The sequence below is a fragment of the Cnephaeus nilssonii genome, assembly GCF_951640355.1.
Source record: "Cnephaeus nilssonii genome assembly, chromosome: 20".
Classification (NCBI taxonomy): Eukaryota; Metazoa; Chordata; class Mammalia; order Chiroptera; family Vespertilionidae; genus Cnephaeus; species Cnephaeus nilssonii.
The window spans coordinates 8,850,990-8,873,860 of NC_137091.1; the positions used below are offsets into that span (position 1 = coordinate 8,850,990).

The 22,871-nt window shown below is 57.2% G+C and overlaps 2 protein-coding genes across 3 annotated transcripts; both read left to right on the top strand.

Annotated features, from left to right (window-relative positions):
- The first annotated feature begins 1,496 nt into the window (after nt 1-1,496).
- On the top strand, nt 1,497-16,136 carry TCF25 (TCF25 ribosome quality control complex subunit). 2 transcript variants are annotated; one of them, XM_079799386.1, is made up of 18 exons: nt 1,497-1,802; nt 3,188-3,322; nt 4,302-4,376; nt 5,430-5,548; nt 6,028-6,093; nt 6,579-6,661; nt 7,793-7,923; nt 8,266-8,365; nt 9,036-9,129; nt 10,348-10,440; nt 10,534-10,639; nt 11,244-11,403; nt 12,537-12,624; nt 13,054-13,212; nt 13,362-13,452; nt 13,745-13,824; nt 15,482-15,554; nt 15,880-16,136. In XM_079799386.1, exons 1-18 carry the CDS (start codon nt 1,611-1,613, stop codon nt 16,036-16,038), a joined length of 2,004 nt encoding a protein of 667 aa, XP_079655512.1. In that variant the 5' UTR covers nt 1,497-1,610; the 3' UTR covers nt 16,039-16,136. The 2 variants fall into 2 exon arrangements, with proteins under 2 accessions (XP_079655512.1, XP_079655513.1); XM_079799387.1 differs by having other exon boundaries at nt 1,567-1,802; nt 3,188-3,352.
- Nucleotides 16,137-19,429: 3,293 nt separating this feature from the next.
- On the top strand, nt 19,430-20,383 carry MC1R (melanocortin 1 receptor; the record flags this gene model as incomplete). Its single annotated transcript, XM_079759570.1, has 1 exon — nt 19,430-20,383. One exon carries the CDS (start codon nt 19,430-19,432, stop codon nt 20,381-20,383), a length of 954 nt encoding a protein of 317 aa, XP_079615696.1.
- Nucleotides 20,384-22,871: the final 2,488 nt, after the last annotated feature.

Consider the following 22,871-nt stretch of genomic DNA (forward strand, 5'->3'; position numbering starts at 1 on the left):
CCTACTCCCATTCTCTACACTCAACTTCGTAATCTGGCACTTTAGTCCTATGTGGAACCAAGGGCTGCATGTGGGACAGCAGCTTAGCCTGCTGCCTGTCACCGGCCAGCCTGTGGCACCCTTTGTCCTCATCCCCCAGATCCCTTGGGGTTCGTAGGGTAGGGGCACCTCCGCCCTGCTCTTCAGGATAATGGCTGGAGGGATACCTGTGTGCCCTGCCTGCCCATATGTGCCTGGGAGGCGACTTCTGTTGGCATCCCACCCTGTGGATGAGGACACTGCTTTCCTGGGATGTCAACCCAGGTCTACTGGACACCAGGCTCCTGCCCCATGGACATCGGTCCTGGAGGTCCCACTTGGGCTGTGCATACATAACCCTATAGTAGCTGGATTGCAGGCAGCGGGGTTTCTAGGAGACTGGGGAAGTGGCTGGAGCCGGTGGGACTGTGGGGAGCTTGAGGCACCAGCTATGTGCCAGCTGGTGTGAAGTGTTTCAAGATCCAAGTGACCAGCACAGTCTGACAGACCAGCCAGGCGGAGCAGGCATGTGCGCTCACACCCTGTCCTGCCTCCCCTTCTCCGTCCTTGCCAGTAGCCGTCCTCAAATGAACTCTGGAACCACGGCACGAATGCAAATCCAGATTCTACCTGTGCCAGTTATTCTGAGTCCCGTTTCTTTACCTGTAAAAGGGGGATTCCTACCTTGCAGTATGAGGTATTTGGTACGGTGCCGGGCCTGACTCCACGCTCAAGGCTGCAATCTTCTGTCGCCCCACACCTGGTCATCTTGCCCTTGCACTAGGGTGGCAGTGCAGGGGTTCTCAATCCTGTCTGCACATTTTAATTCCCCAAAGAGCTTTTTAAAATAACAATGCTGCACCTCGAAATTTCTTGGCCTGGGTCCTTCATCTTTATTGTAAAAACCCCCCAGGAGGTTATCACGCACAGGATGGCGAGCCTCCGACTCAGACCCGGGTCCCCAAACCTAGAGGTACAGGAAACCACCTGGGCGCACCAACAGCAAAAGACAAACACCTGGGCGGATTCGGTTTCAGTCTATCCCGCCTGAGTGGTCCATGAGGTTGTCCGGAAGTCCGCAGCTTTGGGGAGCGACTCGGTTTGGATGAGCTGACGGCTAACGAGGGGACTGTCCCGCGGGCAGCCTCCGACTCTGGCCGAGGAGTCACAGGCAGGACGCGCAGAGCAGGCCAGGTCCCCCACGTTCCCCAGCCCTCACCTGCGCAGGGCTCTTCACCTACCCCACCTGCGCGTCCCTCCGCAAAACAGGGTCCAGGTCCCGGTGCGGGAGGCTCGGAGACCGGGCGCCCCGCTCCTCCATTCCAGCCCCACAGCCATCGCGGACCCGCCTCCAGAAGACGCGGAGACGCCGCGGTCCGGGCACGCAACTCGCGCGAGAACACATCCGGGCCAGCCCACACCTTCGTAGGTGACACCGGAAAAGAGCGGAAGTTCCGGAGAGCGCAGCGCGCAGGCGTGACACGCAGCCCCACGCCAGCCCCGAGCCAGCGCCGTCAGTGCGCAGGCGCGCGGCCGCTCTCCTTCCTGCCGGTCTGCTCCCCGTCCCCGCACGTCAGCGGCCGTTGGGTCCTATGTCACGCCGGGCCCTCCGGAGGCTGAGGGGGGAACAGCGCGGACAGGAGCCCCTCGGGCCCGGCGCCCTCCAGTTTGGCTTCCGTGATGACGATGATGCGGAAGAAGAAGGACCAAAGCGGGGGCCAGGTGGCCGGCGCCCCCGGAGCCCAGGGAAGGAAGGAGTCCGAGTCAACAACCGGTTCGAGCTGGTGAGCCGGGTTGCCTGGGGTGGGGGCGATGGGGGCGCGGTGTGTGGGGCGGGTCTGCACGGGGCGAGGTCGTGACGTCAGGGGGCGGGGCCACCTGGGGTCCGGGCTGCAGTGGAGAGGGCGGGACGAAGGGAGTGGGCGGTGCAAGAAGTCATGGGGGCGGGGCCACGCCCGGTTCGGGCCGCAGCGGGCAGTGGGGCCGTAGTGTCCAGGGGCGGGGCAGTGGGGGAGGTGGGTTTTAGGCTGCAGTGGAGTGGGCGTGGTCGTCAAGTCGAGGGGCGGGGCATCCATTGGTGGGCGGGGCTTCCCTTCTCAGAGTCTTGAGGGGTGGTCCCTTGATTTCTATCTCCACCCTGGCACTTTCAGGGTCTTTACATTCACCTTTACTCCTGGCAACGTGGAACATGGTGTGTTGCTCTTCGTTGCACCGCAGGTGACCAGCACAGCCGTGTCTCTGCGCAGGCCTCAGGCTGTAATCTTATATGTGCGAGCCTTATCTTGTTCTTGTTTCCTTGACCTTCTTGTGTGGGCAGGTAACACGTGTTTTGCTCACCTGTGTCTCCTGCATCGTGCCAGTGCCCAGCATAGGCATAGAGTCAGCACCGTTCTTTCTGTTTAGGTTGAGCTTGGCATAGAGGTTGTTACAAATTTGAATTCCTTAAAACACCTCAGTGTCCCAAAAGGGGCTCAAAAAATAGGATCTTGTAAAGGAAGGGAGTATGACTTCATAATAGGAAACCAGCACCCACCTTCATCAAGAGGCATTGGTGGCACCTTTAGTTGAATGCTGGGAAAAGTGTGGGTGCCAGTTTGGAGGAAATGTCCACTAGAGGCCTCATTCCAGCTTCCTCCCTTTGCTGCAAGATCTTAACCAGCCAGACCACACTGGGGCCCCCGGTGTCCCAATGCTGCCGCACAAAAGAAGGCGCCCGAGGTAGGAATTGCCCTGTTACTGGTGGAGACAGACCCCGTTTGGTAGAATTCCAGCATCTTCACATCAAGTGCTCTTTTCATAAACAAAGACTTATGGATTATGAAGCTAGACAGACAAATGGCGCTCAGAGCGGGAAATAAGTTGTGCTGTTCGGGGATTCTGCATTATGCCAGCTCTGAAGACAGGACACCTTGAGCCACCTGTGCCCCAGCACTCTGTGGCTCATCAACTGAAGGAACCCTGTACCAGGACTTGTTCAGATGGTTGGCACTGTGGGCTTTTGAGGCATAACATGTTCCTGTTCCTCCTCCACAATCTCAGAGTGGCCTTGAAGGTGCCCCCCCAGCACCTCCTCTCTGCTCTTGCTACTGACATGCCTCTCAGTACCTCCAGGATGCACTTGTAACAGGATGACACGTGACGCCCTCTTCTCTCCCCTCTGTTCCTGCAGATTAACATTGAGGATCTTGAGGAGGGGCCTGTGGTGAACGGGGAGAGGTCTGATGGTCTGCGCACAGAAGCTGTGGTGTCGGGGAGCAAAAGGAAGTCCCAGAGTGGAAGTTCCGAGCCCAGGAAGGATGGAGAGGTGGATGACAGGACAGGGCCCCTGGAGCAGGTGTGGGGACAAGGGTGCCCAGCCACACACACTCTGCTGTCATTTTCTGAATTTCGTCTTGTTAATGCCCAGTTGCCCCCAACTTTCCTCGGGAGTCGTGATCAGATGTGCATGACATCTTGAAGACTGGTGGACGTCACGGGTGCTATATCCAGGGTCCCCTAAACATGTTTCCACAGCAGGAGATCTTTTTGGGAGAGTCCCCCTGCTCAGCGGGTGTGCCCTCTTCATGACTGCATCTGGGGCTCAGGCAGGTGGACAGGGCCTGGGTGGATGTGCCTTGAAGAGAGGTGTAGGCCAGGTTAGTTTTGTGTTCTCCATGGCACATGGAGGGTCCCTCCAGAGACCTTTTGCTCATTTACTCAGCACATGCTTTTGGGAGCCTCCTGGGCTCTAGGGACAAGTCTTTGCCCTCCAGGAGCCTCTGGTTGAGAGGGTGACATGGATGGACTGACAACTACAGTTGGGGAGACCTGATGGGGGGGGGGGGCAGACAGACCTAATGGGCAGAGGGGCTCCCTAAGGAGTCTTCACACTATGGTGGGAGGAGAGGCCAGGTGAAGGCATGACAGGTGTTGAGGCAGAGGGGCATGAGTGTGGGCCTGGTCTCCAGGTGGCTGATCATGGCAGGGAGAGTGGGTGACAAAGTGAATGATGAAAGCAGAGGGCTGATGGGTGGATATCAGAACCCTGTGAGCGTTGTCGGGTCACACGGACCTCTGAGGTGTGTCAGGAAGAGGTGTGAGAGGAAGGTGGAGGCTGCACTGAGTCAGGAGACTGGTGGGAGGTATTTGTTGTCAGAGAAGTCGGTGAGGTCACAGGACATTCATGAAGTGGAGCGAGGGGACATCAAGCCTGTGTCTGGTGTCCCGCTGCAGCTCCTGCTTTGATTCTCGGGGTTTAAGATCTCATCCCCTCTACATTGACTAAGATGTGCTTCTTTTATTAGTCAAATGTGAGTGGCAAACTCCGAAAGAAGAAAAAGAAACAGAAAAATAAGAAAAGTTCTGCAGGAGAAACTTCGGTATGTCTGGCTGCTATCCTGTCCGTTGTCTTCTGGCTGTTTCTCAGGGTGCTTTTGGAAGCTGTTTGTGTTTTTGTTTGTTTGTGGCAAACCTGTCCTCCAGATTCTGTTGTCACATGATTATGAAGCTTAGATCCCTTGGCCTTTCTCTTCCTATCCGCTCCCAGTTCAAAATGCTCACAGTTCTTCACGGCCAGCATCTCTTAGATCTGCAGTTGGCTCCACACATTCAAGCCTCAGCACAGTCTTTAGGGGAAAATCAGCTTAGCCACTGGGTCCTGTCATCACACTGCTTTCCCTGCGTATCAGCAAGTCCTTGCCCTCCTTGTCCCGTGCCACCCTGTGGGGTTGGTGCCTGCCACGCTTCTTATAGAAAGTCGGGAGGGTTTCAGGGACCTCACCATGTTTTCCAGAGCACTGTTGGCAGGGACAGGAAAGCAGGTTGTTTTTATTTGATACTTTGATTCCTTCCTGCTATGAGTATAACTAATCCAGAAGTCAGAGAAGTGAAAAGGAAATTACCTACCCAATTTCGCTTCTGTTTGTTCACTTCATTCCTTGAGGGTTAGAGCCCCACTCTGCCTCTGAAACACTGCTCTTGGGCAGCAGAGCCCTCAGCCTGCTGCACCTGTGCCCTGACTGATATCGGGTACTGAGGTGTAAATGCCCCCAGGAGCAGTGTGGCAGAAAGTATATTGCGATATTGCCCCTGTCCCTTGTCCCTGTGTTTGTTCCGAAAAGAGGTTGTGTCTTTGTGGCTGTTCAGTCAGAATCTCAAGTCCCAGCTTTTTTACCTGAGCAGGTGAGTGCACCTGTGAGACCAGAAATGTAGCCTTGTGGTTCAGCTATTTGAGGGCTCTTCTGGTTCTGTGATTCTGTCTATTCTGAGCTTCTTATGAAGAATCTGTCTTTCTGTTATATACCTATTGTCTTTCAGGAAGCAAACATGATTAAAAATGAGTTTTTTGTAAAAATGAGTCATAGTTATTGGTTGTTACAACATGTGAAGTAAAGTGAGGGTGGTGATTAATATGTTGTTGTTTGGGCCTTTAGGAAAATGGGCTAGAAGATATTGATCGCATCTTGGAGAGGATTGAGGACAGCAGTGGCCCTCACCACCCCAGCCCACCTCCCTTGAGCTCGAGGAAGCACGTCCTGTATGTGGAGCACAGGTACCTCCCTCCTGCGCCTGCAGACTGCGTGCCAAGGAAGATCCTTATTAGGAGCAGAAGAAAATAACTATTTAAAAGTTATACAAGTACATGATCGGACATTTAGGAAACAGGGACAAGGAGGAGGAGGAAAGGGGAATGCCTCCGTTTTCACTTTTAGCTTTACGTGTGGGAACACTATTGACGTAAGATGTCCTGGATTGTAGATGCTGGAACCCCGTCCCCGCTGTAGAGGTTGGTCCTGAGTTGGTGGGAATCCCGATGCAGTCCAGGTCTTTCACTCCCTCACTCGGCTGAGACTGGTGGCCAGCCTCAGGTCCCCGCCTGGGGCTGTGGTGTTAGAGAAAGCAGGCCCGTTAGTTGTCTTGGACACCAGAATAGCTGCTTTCCTCACTGGGTTTTTATGGGACTTTCTAAAATTCTCAGAATCGTTATAAGAACTCAATTTCATTTTTCTTTTAAAATTTTCAATTCTCTAGACACTTAAATCCAGACACAGAACTGAAAAGGTATTTCGGTGCCCGAGCTGTCCTAGGGGAACAAAGGTGAGACCCACACGGGCATGTTCTCAATTCAAGGTGGGGTTCTCAAAGCCAGAGTGAAAAAAACGAGACCCTCAGGGTTCCCCGTTGTGAGGGGCCTGAGGGTGGGTCAGGGAGGAGCTGGAGTTTGACCTTGTCTGTGGCTGCTGGGCTCACTGCCTTCTGTAGCAAAGGTTCCAAAAATCCTTAAATTTTGAACTTCTAGCCCTGAAATCTTAGGCAGGTTCATTCTTGCATCTCAGTCAGCATCACAACTAACATGAAGTTTCGGTTCTAGGACAAGTTTGATCTTTGTTAATTTAACAGTTCATTTAAAAAAAAAATGTTTTTATTGATTTTTAGATAGGAAGAGAGACGGGGAGAGAGAGAAACATTTTGTCCTTGTTCTTGTGGCCTCACCCCCCTGCCCCCGCCCTGAGGTTTTGCTCCCACAGCCCAGCAGAGGTCGGGCGGTGTAGTGAAGCTGTGCCATGTCCTGTTCTCCACAGGCCGCGGCAGAGACAGCGTGTGTACCCCAAGTGTACGTGGCTGACGAGCCCTAAGAGTACTTGGCCCCGGTACGCCAAGCCAGGTGAGCGGCTTCAGAGGTGCGGGGTTGTGCATTGGCCGGCGCTGGGCACTGTTGGGGTCAGCCCATTGGGCTAGGTCAGTCCTCTGCAAAGCTACGTGCAGGTGTGTGATTGGGTGCTTGGCATGGTGCCACCAGTGTTGGGGCACAGATCCCACGCCAACGGTGTCTCTTCTTGACCATGGTTTTTGTGTGTGTGGGTTTTTTTTTTTAAATATTTTTCTTGATTTCAGAGAGGAAGGGACAGGGAGAGAGAGATAAAAACATAAATGGTGAGAGAGAATCATGGATTGGCTGCCTCCTGCACACCCCCTACTGGGGATGGAGCCCGCAACGCTGGCTATGCCCTGACCAGGAATCGAACCATCACCCCTTGGTTCCTGGGTTGAAGCTCAACCACTGAGCCACACTGGCCAGGCTTGGCCATGTTTTAATGCAGCTTTTTATCTACCGTATTGCTTTTCCCTTTTGGTACTATATCATAGGAAGCAATCAAGTTCATTTTTAAAGTGTCATTTTATATTTTGTTGCAAACTAGTAAGTACACATAATTGAAAGAAAAACAGCAATCATGCAGAAAGGCATGGGGTGTGGGTAAGTGTCCTGTCGGGGCTGCTTGGCTGCAGGGCCTGGAGGAGCATCTGGGAGCCCTCCGGCCAAGGCAGGGGGTAGGGGAGGGAGGCCCCGAGCGCAGGCAGAGATGGGGGGCATCAGCTGTGTGTCCTGCGATATGTGCCTTAGTGCAGTGCTAGTGAAGTGTAAGCCAAGGGTGACTGGGAACCCTTGACCTATTTCATGAAGGCGCTGAAGAGGGAGTTTCCAGGTTCATCAGCAGAAATGACCCTGTACCCCCGAAGTTGGGCACGAAAAGCAGGCAGAAAGGTCATCTGGTCGTGGGTTACAATCATGTCTCTCCATGCCTGCCCATTGTCCTGAGTGTTGGTCCTCTGTCCACACTCCTGGGAGGAGAAACGTCTTTGTAGGAAAAGAGCAGAGAGGGTGCAGGCAGTCAGCAGGCACCTGGGACCACGCTCAGCAGCGGAACCAATGCTTCGATGCGGCAGCTCGCACTCAGTGCCCACAGAGGTTCCTCGCCAAGAGCACCTGCAGGGCCTGACCTGGTGTCCTCCCCAGGCTTGTCGATGCGGTTGCTGGAGTCCAAGAAAGGCCTGTCCTTCTTTGCATTCGAGCACAGCGAGGAGTACCAGCAGACACAGCACAAGTTCCTGGCTGCCGTGGAGTCGATGGAGCCCAACAACATCGTGGTGCGTGAGTCCCACAGCAGGACTGGGTCCCGGGAACCATACTCCAGGGCACTGCTGCTGGGGCTCACTGCTCTCCTCCAGTGTGGGGCCTGGGCTGCGGGGAGGGTTAAGGGTTAACCTGGGCACAGAGTCCTGAGCTGCCACTCCAGGCAGGTTAGGGATTTGGCTTTGAAACCCAGAAACCCAACACCGTTTGGGTTGGAGGATGTCGTGACTCACCCGGTGACATTTTCCCTGAGGCTTAAATGCCTGAAAGAAAGAAGTGCACAGGGGCTGGTGCCGCCTATGTTGTCCCTGGAGGCCCTGACCACAGCCACGTCAGCTTCCCTTCTTGCCTCGCAGGTTCTGCTGCAGACGAGCCCATATCACGTGGACTCACTGCTGCAGCTCAGCGACGCTTGCCGGTTCCAGGACGATCAGGAGATGGCGCGAGACCTCGTAGGTGAGAGCAACTCGCTCTGGCCCTCCTGCTGCAGCGCCCGCGTCCCCTCCTACCAGTGTCTCAGAGGCTGCGGCGTAGATGCCATTTGATAAAGTGACTGGGGTACAAATGGGTTTCCCAGGATATTGTTAAAATAACAGCTTTATTAAGCGTTAGAGTTGCACAGCCTCATAGATCCTAGACCATTTTCGTTACTTAAAAAGAAACCTCAGCTCTTCAGTCACCTCCCACTCCCCAGCCCCTGGTAACCACCAGTCTGCTTTCTGCCTCTGGATTTGCCTGTTGACATTTCTGATCATGTCTGTCTGGCTTCTTCATGTACAACAGTGTCTCCCAGGCTGGGTGATGTTTCAGTGGGTGATGGACCCCATTTGTGTGCCCACCAGCACGTGACACACTGGGTTGTCCCCATACTGTGGCCCTTGTGAGTGAGCTGCTGGGCCTGGGTGTGAGTTTTGTGAGGATGTGTGTTTGCATTTCTTTGTCTGGAATCGGTGTTGCCAGCTCGGTGATCCCCAGGGTCAGTCACATTTATGCTGTGGCTTCCCCAAATCCTAGTAACCTGACTACTTCCTTCCAGAGCTTTCCTTATTGCGAGCCACAGAGGACGGGGTTGCAGCTGCCACATGGTGGCTATGACGCCCTCCCCTGGTGTTTGTGTGGCCCACAGAGAGAGCGCTGTACAGCATGGAGTGTGCCTTCCACCCCCTGTTCAGCCTCACCAGTGGGACCTGCCGGCTGGACTACCGCAGACCCGAGAACAGGTGAGCCGGCCTCCCCAAAGGACTTTGTTCGCACTCACTGCTCTTTTTCTTGGGTGTTGGAGCTTTCACAGGTAGGGGAGTGGGAAGAGGTGGCATGGGCTGTCCAAAAGGGGTCCTACCAGGTGGCTTGAGCCAGGCATCTCACTGGGTTTAAAGCTTGAATGCAAGAGGGCTGGGCTCCAGGACGGTTGGTCAGATGGCCTGGGGTTAAATGCGTTTGTATTATAAGTGAGCCTAATAAGCCACTTGGAGTGATGGGGTCTGTCATCATGTTTTCTGGACAAAAGGATCCGTGCCCAGGAATTTAGAAAGCTCTGCGACGCTCTGCATGCGGGTGTGTGGTTCGGGAGTGAGTAGCTGGAATTCAGCCAGACCTGTTGCTCTGCAGTGAGCAGTTGTGTGCACAGGCCCTCTTGTCTTACAGAAACTTCTGCTGTCCTGAACTTCCACCCCTGCTCAGGCCCTGATGGCCACAACAGCCTCCCCGCTGCCCTCGGCCTGGTCTTCAGGGCCCTGGCGGGTGGGCATGCCCTCTGTCCTGGGGTGTTTCCCTGCCCTGGAGGCCATCCTGGGTCCCAGGCATGATGACCCACTGCCCCGTCTGCACTGGGGGCTGCATCTGAGCTTCCTCCACTGCTTGTGTTTGTCAGCCTGGTTGCTCCAGTTGAATTCCTAGTTCTTTCAGACGGGTTATAAGGTACTGACAGTCCAGGCATTAACCAGGCAGTAGGTGTTGATAAAAATAGTGGCCTGCTGGGATCATTCCAGTCACAGCCTTGGCGCATCACCACCAGAGCTGCTGTGACTGTGGAAATGTGAGGAAAGATGAAGGTTGTAATGACAGATTTTAACTCTCTTCCCATAAATCATAACCACAATCCTGCTTTTCGCCGATTTGAGGAACTGAGACATAAGATTGTCCTGGGGCCTCACAGACAACCTTCCCATGGGTGTCGGGGTGCAAAAAACCCCAAGATAAAGGTTTGAACTAAGAAGCTTGGTTTATGTACATGGGTGCACATCTAACTCAAATAGCAAGCAAAGCGTCACCTTCTCTGCAGACACAGGAACATTCTCGAACACTCACAGTGATTAGGCCTCACAGGAAATGCGACGAAGCCGGCAGGCACGAGTGGGCCGTGCTGGATGAGGATCCTGGGCGACGTGGCTTTTCCACCTGCTGTTGCTCTGGCTCACGAGGAACTGTCTTGGGTCTAGGAGCTTCTACCTGGCCCTCTACAAGCAGATGAGCTTCCTGGAGAAGCGGGGCTGCCCGCGCACGGCGCTGGAGTACTGCAAGCTCATCCTGAGGTGAGTGTCCGGCCGGGCTGCATGCTCGGTGGCCACAGGCCTGCGACACCACGTGGGCCCACTTTGGGTTTTATCTCCCTCTGCCTCCGGAAGCCTGGAGCCCGATGAGGACCCCCTGTGCATGCTGCTGCTGGTCGACCACCTGGCCCTACGGGCACGCAACTATGAGTACCTGATCCACCTGTTCCAGGAGTGGGAGGTAGGTGGGGGTGTGCCGATGGCCTGCACAGTCCTGTCATCCAGGGACGGCTGAGGTCACCGTGGCGAGGGTCCTGGGAGACCCCGCCTGCTCCTGCTCGGTGTCACTAGGACAGGAGCACTGAGGAGCCTTCTTGGCTGCCAGATCGACTGTGGGGTGTCAGAGTGCTTGTGCTCAGGTCACCCGATTTCACTTCCTAATAGCCTCAAACCACAAGCCTCCTGATGGCAAATCATGTCCTGAGGTCACAAGATCGATGGCTAGAATGAATCGACTATTTGTGAAATTGTGAAAGAAAAAAATCACGTTGTTTTTGCATCGTACCCCAAACTATCGTTTTATTTCACTACTATTAATCACTTTCTCTGCCTGGTTTATAAATTGAACTTGAGCACAGGTACGCGTGTACAGAAGAGAACAGTGTATGCAGGGTTAGTACTACCCACAGAGTCAGGCACCCACGGGGGGTCTTCGAGCGCAGCCGCTCAGGATAAGGGAGAACCACTGTGTCTGTCGCTTCTGCGAAGGGAAAGCCCCCGGACGAGAGGCTGTCATCGCACATTGTGCTCCGTCTGAGAACTCTGCTCTGGTCTTCACCTCGCAGGCTCACCGGAACCTGTCCCAGCTCCCAAACTTTGCCTTCTCCGTGCCGTTGGCGTATTTCCTGCTGAGTCAGCAGGCAGACCTCCCAGAACAGGAGCTCAGCTCGGCCAGGGAGAAGGCCTCTCTCTTGGTGCGACAAGCCCTCATCATGTTCCCTGGAGGTGGGTGCTATCAGGCCTGCCCAGTGGCAGTGAAGCTGAGTCTCAGGGTGGTTGGGGTGTTAGGATGTCTTTTGATGTTGGTAGTTTGAGAAAAAGTTACCTTCTGAAGAAAGTATGGCATTTTCTGAGGGGCAGGAAGTAAGCCCCTGGGCTCTGGGGGAAGTGGGGACTAGAGGGGCAGCCAGCCAGCCGGGCTGCACTTTCTGGTCTGCAATGCTGCTTCTCACCAGTTTGAGGGACTGAAACATAAGGTTATCCTGCGGCCTCCCAGACAACCTTCCCATGGGCGTCTGTGCAAAGGTCTGTGGGCTCATCCCTGGGTGGCAATCAGCAGCTTCCCGCACATCCTGAAAGGGAGTGTGGCCTGGGAAAGGAGCTTGCTGTTGTCCCTCTCCCAACGCCCGCGTCCTTACGCCACATGCAGCTTCACAAGGAGGCAGCAACCAAGATTCCCGCCTCTGGGGCTGATGTTCCATGACAGGGATGGCATGTGAAGTGGTGCTAGAGGGGAAATGGGGGCTCTGGTGTGGGAGGAGGCCAAGCTGCTCAAGCTCCCAGCACACTGCATCCTCAGCCACCCCAGCCCTGCACACACGCTTTGGCCTGGCTGCACCCCTTGGCTTGGCCGCTCTGCACACTGGCTGCCCAGCAGGCCTCAGGGAACCGGCCTTCCCATCCATCTGCTGGAGCTGTGGCTGTTAGTGTGGAGGAGGGTGGTCTGCAGCCAGGGGGTGTGGAGTGTGGAGCCCTGCACCACAGAACTGCCAGCAGTGCCCCTGCTCACTGGGCTACAGAGGTCCGTGTTCTTCTGTGAAGCCCCTCTGGGCAGGGCACAGGGCAGAGCCTCACCCTGCACGCGGAGCTGCCTCACTGTGTCAGAACGGAGCTTGGTGCTGCTGTAGCCCATCCCTGGGGAGTCACTGGGAAGACAGGGTTCTCCCTCGTGAGGGGCTGCAGAGGGGTGGGGTGTGTGGTCTTTAGGATGAGAACGTCTGGCACCCATGCTTGGGGATCACAGGTGGGTCCCCTTAGATGCTGACGGGGCCCCTGGGAAGCAGCAGGACAGAGAACCCTCCTTCAGAGTTGGCCTCTCGTGCATGAGTGTCCCATCGGGCCTCTGCTTCCTCCCGCAGTTCTAATGCCCTTGCTCGAGTGCTGCAGCGTTCGGCCGGACGCCGCTGTCGCCTGTCACCCCTTCTTTGGACCCAGTTCCGAAATAAGGTAAAGACGGGAAGATGCCCCAAGGGGCACAGATGCGGCATGTGCATAGTGCAGGCTGTCTGCACGTCTGCGGGGGCCTGGCCTGTTGGACATGGAGCTGGCAGCGTGGGAGCAGCCTGCAGCCCAAAGCACAAGGCTTCCTGGTTGGCGGGGGGCAGGGCATGGGTGCCCCGTGTTCTTTCTGTATTTTACGTTCCTGTTAAGGAACTCATCCTTAGTAAAGACCACATGTGATGTTCAGAAGTGAGCATCTGCGCCCCACCTCTGGGCAGTGACATGTGGCATATCCCAGGTTGGCAGCCCTTCTGGGCAGCCTCCGCTCACTTCAGGCTTTGGGCATACCCTGGATGTGCCCAGCATGTGCCAGCAGGCACCTGGAGGCCTGGACCTGGGTGGGGGTATATGCTTACAGGCCCTGCCTTCCCGCAGCCAGCCCCCTGCGCTGAGCCAGCTGGTGAGCCTGTACCTCGGGCGGTCCCACTTCCTCTGGAAGGAGCCCACCATCATGAGCTGGCTGGAGGAGAACGTCCGTGAGGTCCTACAAGCAGTGGATGCTGGGGACCCCGCCGTGGAAGAGTGTGAGAACAGGTGAGACCGGGGCTGGGGCAGCTGGACAGCTTTTGGCCTGATAGGTCCACAGGAGAAGAATGAGGGCTGACTATTTGGGGATCTCGATTGTGAATGTGCAGTTGAGGAGGGCTCCATTCCATGACTGTCCTTTTTCTTCCCGGGCCCAGGCGGAAGGTGCTCTACCAGCGTGCGCCCAGAAACATCCACCGCCACGTGGTCCTCTCTGAGATCAAAGAAGCTGTTGCTGCGCTGCCCCCGGTAAGGAGCAGGGCTGCAGTGGGAGCGGGCCCCTCCCCTCGGCCTCGCAGCCGGTAGTCAACTGCTCTGAGCTGCATCCTGACATCCTGGGCAGAGATTGCGGCATGTGTGATGGTGGTGGGTGTCCCACCCTCACCCAAAGCCTGGGGTACAGTAAACACAGCCTGGCCGCTGGGGTCACTCCAGCAGAAAGGCCCAATCCAGACCAGAATCTGCTGACAGGCGGCAGAGAGTGGAGCAGAGGCACAGCACAGGTCTCGGCTGCATCTCCGTTCTCTGTCTCTTTCTGCAGGATGTGACCACGCAGTCTGTGATGGGCTTTGACCCTCTGCCTCCTTCAGACACCATCTACTCCTACACCAGGCCAGAGAGGTACCTGTCACTGCTCCTAGTGCCTTTGCATCTGGCTCTCAGATCAGAGCTTCGGGCCTGGGACTTGCTGCCTCCTCCAGACACAGGCTTTTAGAGCAGAGTGGTTTGGGGTCATGGATCAGCTTTGCCAGGCGTGGTGCTTTCCGTGTGTTGGTCTGACCAAGGAACTTCACTCTATCAGGTTCTGTAGCAGGTGCTGCACATGCAGTGGGAAGCAGTAAGGCCACCTCTGTCCTGGTGGCACGTCCAATGCAGTGGGGGAAACACCTCAGGTATAGAATCGAAACTGCCACCCGAAACTGCTGAGAGTGGTGGTGTGTGGTCTTTAGGAGGGTACACTGAGATTTGGAGTGCCCTAGCCTGGTAAAGAGGTGACAGCTGCTGGGCTTCCAGCAGAGGAATCAGAATGTCGCTGGGCCAGAAGAAGCAGGGCCAAGTCCACAGCTGCTGGGTGTGTGTGGACGGCTCCCTTTTTCCTTCTGGCCTTTAAATCTGAGTAATTGCCTTACCCAGAGCCCTTACCAGTGTCCTAGATCTGGAAGTCACCAACAGATTGTCCCATTTAAGGGAGCCTGAGCTTCCAAACCTCAAAAGAGCACGTTTTGTAGAAGTCCTTTTTCTCTCTCACCAAATTATAAAAGTTGGATTGCATATTCATAAGGTAACATTTCCCAGTTAACTGCTCCAATGGAAATTATTGTTAGTGTCATAGGCTCAGAAAAATGCGACATGCTGGACATCTTAGCACTGAGGAGTGGCTGTAGGACTTCAGTGACTCAGCATTGTCCCCCCACCCCCAGGTGGGTAGACCTTGAGCTTTCAGAGCAAATAAAGGTCACTGCCGAACAACACCTCAGTGTCTCATAGAGCTGGGTTGCAGTACCTCATTTCACCAGGAGGGGACTTCACTTAACACTTGCTTTTTTTTATATATATTTTTTCTTTTATTTTTATTTCCGAGATGAAGGGAGAGGGAGAGAGAGAGAAACATCAGTGATGAGAGAAAATTGATCAGCTGCCTCCTGCACACCCCCTACTGGGGATCGAGTCTGCAACCTAGGCATGTGCCCTTGGCCGGAATTGAACCCAGGACCCCTTCAGTCCGTAGGCTGATGCTCTATCCACTGAGCCAAACTGGCTAAGGCCACTTTTTTTTTTTTAATTGATTGTTAGAGAGAGAGGAACATCAATGTGAAAGTGAAACATCAGTCGCCTGCCTCCTGCACGCACCCCACTAGGAATTGAGCCTGCTGCTATCTGGGCATGTGTCCTGACTGGGAATCAAACTGGCAACCTTTTAGTGCACCAGACAACACCCAGCCAACTGAGCCACACTGGCCAGGGCTGGACTCTGTGACCAGCTTATTAGACTCCTTCAACCTGAGTGCTGAAGAACACTTTGCAACCAAAGCTTTTCTTATCAGCAAGGCACCTGGCTGCGGTGGGCTATGCTTACCACCTGGTTCAACAAGCCGGGTTACAAAGGGCCATCCCCAGCTCTGGAAAGGCTCCCCATTGCCTCTGGGTGCCGGCAGTACCCCCTTAGCTGACTGTGAGTCGTGGCTGCTGCCCCCTGGGGCTCCAGGCCCCAGCTCAGCCCCGTCTCCAGCCGCTGCCATTCTGTCTGCTTCATTTCCTCACTGTCTTTCTCTTTCAGGCTGAGCCCCGTCAGCCATGGAAACACAATCGCCCTCTTCTTTCGGTCACTACTGCCCAGTTACACCATGGAGGTAGGTGAGCTCACCTGGCCTCTCTCTGCTGGCCACTGGGTGCAACAGGTCCCTTCAGGTGTGACTGTCCAGAGCCAGCACTGCCAGCGGCAGGGGCACCCAGTCTGCCTAGGAAGCTGGGTGTGACTGCCGGAGCCTGTAGCTGCCAATGGGACAAGACGCCCCTCCATCAGCAGGGCTGCCGGATCCCACTCTGGTGGCCTGGCCTTGTTAGGTAGACACATGTATGTGGCTTCCAGGAGCTGCTGCCTCGACAGGTCCCGAGTGAGCTCCGTGGGCGTGCCGGGGCCCAGGGGCCCTGCTCAGATGGGTCTCGTTGCCACAGGGGGAGAGGCAAGAGGACGGAGGGGCCGAGGGACTGGACCACAACCAGGGCTTGAACAGGCTGATGCTGGCCGTGCGAGACATGATGGCCACCTTCCACTTCCACGACCCAGAGGCTCCGCACGAGGACCACGCCGAGGGGGATGGGGAGTGGGACTGAGCGCACAGCTGCCGCGCCCACACTGTACAATTATGTTCCTGATTTGTCTGGTCAGAACTGACCAGTTCCCTGAAGTAAAAATGCCATGTCCGCCTGCCTCCCTGTCTCCTGTAAACGTGAACGTTATGCCTGCGCATGTGAGCTCTTTCCCAGGCTGGGTCAGTGCCCAGCGTGAGGCAGGGCCCTGTGTGTTCTGTCGGAACTGGGGCAGGCAGGCCCAGGCGGGAGGGCAGGCACCGGGTCCCCGGGCTGGGCACACAGGTGGGTCTTTCCAGTTGGACACAGTGGTTTTATTGGAAAACACTGAGTCGGGGGAGCCTGCGAGATGGTGGCTCAGGAACGGACGGCAGAGATTGGGGGCATTTGATCTACAGCGTGACCAGAACATGGAGGCAGGCTTATTGGCTGATTGGCAGCTGAGAACCACACCAGGCTGCCTGCGACTCGGCAGCCTGTTTGGCACTGCGGTTGTGAGCTAGAAGCATCCTGTCTTCTGGGCACCCTCCCAGCCCTGACCTCCCCAAGTTCAAGGGAAACCAGACCATATTTGAACCAAGACACTGACCCAGCTCTGGGCCAGCCCTTCCCGAGATCCCACTGCGCGGAGAGCCACGGGGCAGGCTGCACACTGCACAGCTGTGACCCTACCCAGCTGGTGTGCTGGGCTGGACATGTGCACCCCTTCATTGAGCTGTCCGTTTTCCCATGGAGTTCCCTCGCATACTCAATGTTCGCATGTTGTGTGCCCACTGTGTGCCTCTTGGTGCTGGGGAGACAACAGTAACAAGACTGAGGGACTTCCTGCTCTCACAGCCTCCTCACGTGTGAGTCAGGCTCGTCGTTTCATGGGGGGGATATGCTCTGTGTCCATTGCCATTCCTCACGCATCTCCCAGGGGCACAGAGAGCTAAGGATGCAAACGGCCTCAGGATTATCTCATTTCCTTACACAGTTCCCCATGACCGGAACTAATCACAAAGTTGATTTTTCCCAACTCGGCTGTATCTGCTGTCTCCCTCCCACAGTCCCCGACAGGCAAGTGCATGAGAACCAGTGAGAGTCCTGAGGCCTCCCAGGAAGAAGGCTGTGGTCACCTGCTAACGGCCGCCCAGTCTCATGCCCTTTGAAGTCCAAGGCTGGGGGGGGGGGGCACTGGCCCCCTCAAAGGCCTCATTTATAGAGCCGGAAACAACATCCCTGAAATGTGATGGGCAGGGCCCTGCTCACCCAGCGGGCACCATCGGTGCCCAGGGCTGGAAGGCAGTTTTTGGGGGTATGAGCTGCAGTGGGAGGTGTGGCAGGAACCGTGGACCCTCACAGCTGCTGGGACCCCTTTCCTGCCACAGAACAGCCTCCTGGTCCTGCCCTGGGGCCCTCTGGGGTCCTCCACCAAAGGGTGGGAGCGGGTGTGTGGTGGGGCCCGTCCTGTGCCTGCTGCCTGTGGAGCTGGGAGAGGCCCGTCATTCCATCCACTCATGGGGAGCAGGGACTGCAACCTCCAGAAACAGGCAGCTGGTCCACCAGTGTGGAAAGTGGTTTGGCCGAATCTACCAAAGCTGGAGATCTGCCTCGGGCCATGAAATCCCGTGTCACCCAGAGGGACGGTGGCTGTTCACCAGAACACGGGCAAGAGCGCCCAGCGGCTCTCTAATGGGTTGGGAGCTGCCCCGATGCCCAGTGTGGTCGGGGCGTCTCCGTGTGGAGGAGGCACAAACCCAGCTCGGGTGCTGCTTTCCCACTGTTCAGATGGGGGCGTCCGCCGCCTGCGTATTTGTAAGGTGTGTGCTTTACCTGTGACGTGCTTCAAAAGGGGGGTGGGGTGGGGGGAGAGCTTTGTACCATAAGTTTGTGCTGGAAGGAGTGACTAATATTTCTAAGTGGACATCAGTGTGTGCTCATATGGGCCCGTCAAGCTATCCGGCTGCCAGTGGACGGGAAGGAACGAGCAGGAATAGCATAGATACAACTCAAAACACAGACCTGCTCGGCCGGGTATCTCAGCTGGTTAGAGCATCATCCCCATACGCCAAGGTTGCGGGTTCGATCCCCTGGTCAGGGCACATACAAGAATCAACCAGTATCTGTAATGCTTTCAACAATAAAAATAAAATTTTTAAAAAGCAACCAGTGAATGCCTAAATAAGTGAAACAACAAATTGATGTTTCTTTCTCTCCCTTCCTCTCTCTAAAAATCAATTAAGAAAAGAAAAAACACAGACCTCCCCAACTCCCTCCCGGCCCCATCTCCACCACCAGCCACTTATCTTTCTAGTCGCCTCATTTTCCCCTTCCCTTTCTGCCTAGGCCTCCAGAGGAGGGTTTGTGGTCACAGATGCCATCTTCAGTGAGGAAGTGCTGGGGTGGCATAAGGCCTGCATGGTGCCCACGGGCACTCTGGACCCACGTTCCCACAGCGACCACGTGGCTAGAGACTGAGGTCTGTCTTGAAGTGGCTCCTGACTTGGAGCCTGTGGTGTCCTTCCCCAGAGCAAATGGGGCTGCTGGTAGCTCTGTGCCAACGCCCGCGCCCCACCCCCCGCCCTGCCAAGATGACAAAGCTTATCTTCCAGCCCATGTGGCCAGGCTGTCCTCGGGCAGAACTCAGCAAAGGGGCTTGGGGGCCTTGGGGATGGGCTGCCCTCAGTGAACATCTAACAGGGAGTGGGGTGAGTGCTGGGGGTGGACGGCCAAGGCCAAAGACTCTTCCCAAGGCAGAGCAGCACCGACTGGCCTCAGGAATGGGAGGCCTCCAGGAGGTGGTGTTTGCCACGGGCCTGGAGGAGGGTTTGAGTCTCTGGCAGGTCGAGAGGACACCCCACACAGACGCCTGGAGCCGAGGCCTGACAGCGCTGGCTGGCAGAACACAGTGATGCTGCAGTGGCTGTGAGCAGGAAGGGGAATGTAGGCTGTGCCCGGAGTCAGGGGACCTGGGAAGCCGGACGGCCCTGGTGCCAGGCATGCCGCCTGGTGGCAGCAGTGGTGCCCAGGGCGCTCTCTGATGAATCCCTGGGCACACGCCCATCATGTGGCAGCCCGCAGGAGGAGGGGCTGAGCGGACGATGTGAAGGTTGTAGAGAAAGGGTCCATTCTTCCTGGACCTCAGTCCTGCCTGGCCTGGGAGGCAGGAGGCATAGAAATGTGAGTGCCTAAGCGACCACACCCCAGGGGAGAGGTGGTAGAGGGCCCAGAGGGTTGGTGCTGCGGAGCTTGGGGTCCTGGCTGGGAAGTGACCAGATTGGTCGAGAAGCGGGGGCACCTGGGCTGGCATCTGTCCAGCCAGGGAGAGGGTGAGTGTGAGAGGGCCCTGGGGGTGCGTAGGGCCCCACTGGGGGCACCAGGAGCTGAGCGGATGCCCGCAGCGGGAGGCCCCTTTCTGCTTCCTGGTGGGACTATGCTTGCACAGGGCCCCCAGAGGAGGCTGCTGGGCATCCTCAACTCCACCCCCCCAGCCACCCCCCACCTCGGGCTGGCCCCCAACCAGACGGATGCCTGGTGCCTGGAGGTGTCCATTCCCGATGGGCTCTTCCTCAGCCTGGGGCTGGTGAGCCTGGTGGAGAATGTGCTGGTGGTGGCCGCCATCGCCAAGAATCGCAACCTGCACTCGCCCATGTACTTCTTCATCTGCTGCCTGGCCGTGTCGGACCTGCTGGTGAGCGTGAGCAACGTGCTGGGCACGGCGGTGGTGCTGCTGCTGGAGGCGGGCGCACTGGCGGCCCAGGCCCCCGCGGTGCAGCAGCTGGACGATGTCCTGGACGTGCTCATCTGTGGCTCCATGGTGTCCAGCCTCTGCTTCCTGGCCGCCATCGCTGTGGACCGGTACATCTCCATCTTCTACGCGCTGCGCTACCACAGCATCGTGACACTGCCCCGGGTGTGGCGGGCCATTGCGGGCATCTGGGTGGCCAGCGTCGTCTCCAGCACCCTCTTCATCGCCTACTACGACCACACGGCCGTCCTGCTCTGTCTGGTCAGCTTCTTTGTGGCCCTGCTGGCGCTCATGGCAGTGCTATACGTCCGCATGCTGGTGCAGGCATGCCAGCACACCCGCGGCATCGCCCGGCTGCACAAGAGGCAGCGCCCCGCCCCCCAGGGCTTCGGCCTCAAAGGGGCTGCCACTCTCACCACCCTGCTGGGCATCTTCTTCCTTTGCTGGGGCCCCTTCTTCCTGCACCTCTTGCTCATCGTCCTCTGTCCTCAACACCCCACCTGCCACTGCGTCTTCAGGAACTTCCACCTCTTCCTGGCCCTCGTCATCTGCAACACCATCGTGGACCCGCTCATCTATGCCTTCCGCAGCCCGGAGCTCCGGAAGACGCTCCAAGAGGTGCTGCAGTGCTCCTGGTGAGGGAGTGCCCCAGGGCCCAAGGCCAGGTGCTGGCAGGGGGAGTGGAGCTATCACATGGCCAACTCCTGTGTGACCGGGGCAGTCACTTGCCAGAAAGGACAGGCTAGATGATCTCCGAAGGTGTGGGCGCACGGACCCTCTGGGCCAGAGAGGAATCAGCAGAAATCTCCAGGAGTTGTGGGGGACGCAGGAGGCTGGGGAGATGGGGCCACAGGCACAGGGCAGGCCTGGGCTCCTGGACAGACACGGCCCACGCCACGCCGGGAGACATCCACCTGCACCCAGAGATAGGCGAGGACCCACCTGTGCCCCGCCCATCGGGAGGTGAAGTCCGTGGCTGGCAGAGCGCCGCTCTCTTGACGAGGACCTCAGCAGAAGGGACTGTGATGAGCAGGACCCGGCCTCACAGGGAAAGGAGTGAGGTCCTGTCCTTGCCAGGGGGATGTGTCCGCAGGAGCCGTAGTGGGCACGGGGCTGATCTGTTCTGGGGCTCATGGTGCTGGAGAGCTGGGTGCTTGGCCCATTTGTTTGCACCACACATGCCCCTCAGTGCCCGCCACTGCCTGCTCAGGCCGAGGCCACAGCCATTAGTTCGAATCAGTGGCCAGGACCCAGGGCCGGGAAGCGTCTGGGAATAAATGCTGTGCTTGGAGCAGCTCCATTGCCATCCACACTGGCTCATTCCAAAGGTGCTTGAAGCTTGAGGGTGGAGAAGCCATGGAGGGGCCTGATGGGAGTGATGCAGGGGGAGGGGTATATCCCAGAACCCCCAAAGGACCCAGCATGCCTGAAGCCCCAGCCCCGTTGCACCTGCTCTGATGCTGCGTCTGCCTTCTCCGTAAATGCAAACCCGGCCCCGGGCAGCTGGAGGGAGGAGTCCTCCCCCAGGCACCTCCATGGAGAGGCTGAATGGTCCAGGCTGCCCTCAGCTGCAGCAGAAGCAGGACCTCCGTGACCCACTGTGACCTTGGCCAGAGCACAGCAGGCCCTCCTCCTCGCCTGCTCTGGGTCACCCCCAGGGGGTCCAAGGTGCAGGGTGGGTCAGGACTGGGGTTCTCGTTCCTCCAGCACTACCAGCCCTGGCAGATATTTGAGTCAAGGCTGCCCAGAATGGGGCGAGGCTGTCTAGTGGCTGCAGGCGGTGTCCCTGGGATTGGTATCAGGGGTGGGCCTTGCTGCACGGTGTTGGGGGCCGTTGGGTCCTCCCTGTACTAAAACCCTGGGCCTCTATCTGGGGAGCCACTGGTTCCTCCAGACGCCGAGCATGCAGTCAGCCCTATTCCTGGTACAGGCTCAGTGGAGGGGAAAGTGATGGCATCAGTCAACTCCCAGGTAGTTCTAGATGCGTCTGCAGCCGCCTGACCAGTATCCACCCCACCCTGCTGGCAGCTCCAGCCCTGACTGCTGGCCTTGGGGCTGGGAACTGGTTCCCGGCAGGGCCAGCCTTTGCTGGAAGATGGACAGGACGGCGAGTCAGCCTTGAGCTCTCTGGGGATGAAGGGGGAGCCGGCCTGGTCCGATGCCATTCCACAGGGAGGCCAGCCAGTGACGGGTCCTGGCCTACAGGATGCTGCAAAGCTTCTGCTGCTCAGACAGGGAGGCACAGCCGGCTCCAGGGAAGAGCCAAATGCTCACCAAGGACCCCCTGAATGGGGACAGGGCGGAGCCCCAGTGGCCAGAAGCCAACCACAGAAAGCCACCTCATGGACACTGTGGGGGAGGGGCTTCTCTTGAGAACAAAAGACCCACTTCTAGGCTTGCCAAATTGGGGAGCTTCGGGAGGAGGGGGGAGAGAGGGGCCTGGACATGGCCACACCCCGCCAGGCCCTTCCTGGGCACACACTCAGGACACAGGTGCGCCCCCAAGCTCGCTCAGCTGACGGGATGCCCTGCCTGGAGGATTTGTCCCTGAAACCGCAGAAGGACCTGTTATAAGGTGTCTTCACCACGTGTCTGAGCCCAGGAGAACAGGAAGCCCCAGGAAAACAGGAAGCCCGTGGGCCTGTGTGTGGGGTACAGTGTCTGTGTTCACGTGAGGGTCCCCCTCCCGGCCCCTTCCCCAGTTTTCCTTGCAAGAACCTGCACCTCGTGCACACACAGCTCCTACACGCGCCCCACCCCCCACTGCCTTGGCCCCACGTGGACCAAGGGTCCAGACCCACAGGTGACATCAGGGAGTAAGAGGACTGCACACCCCCACTCTGTCGGTCCCTCGCCTGGTGTGTCCTCATGACAGTTCCCGGCGCAATATTCCCTGAGCAGTGCTACCTGCAGGCACTGCCGGGAACCAGTGCCTGGCGGGGGGGGGGGGGGGGGGGGGAACACAGCAAGGTCCGTGTGTAATCTTCGGCAGCAGCGGGCGGCGGGGAGGAGGGGGTGGCTCCCCCACTGCAGAAGGGACCAGCGAAACTCGGCCGCCACAGCCGCCGCTGCCCTCCCGCACCCACAGCCACTCTGACTCGGGATTTCTTAGCCCCGCGCTGGCTGT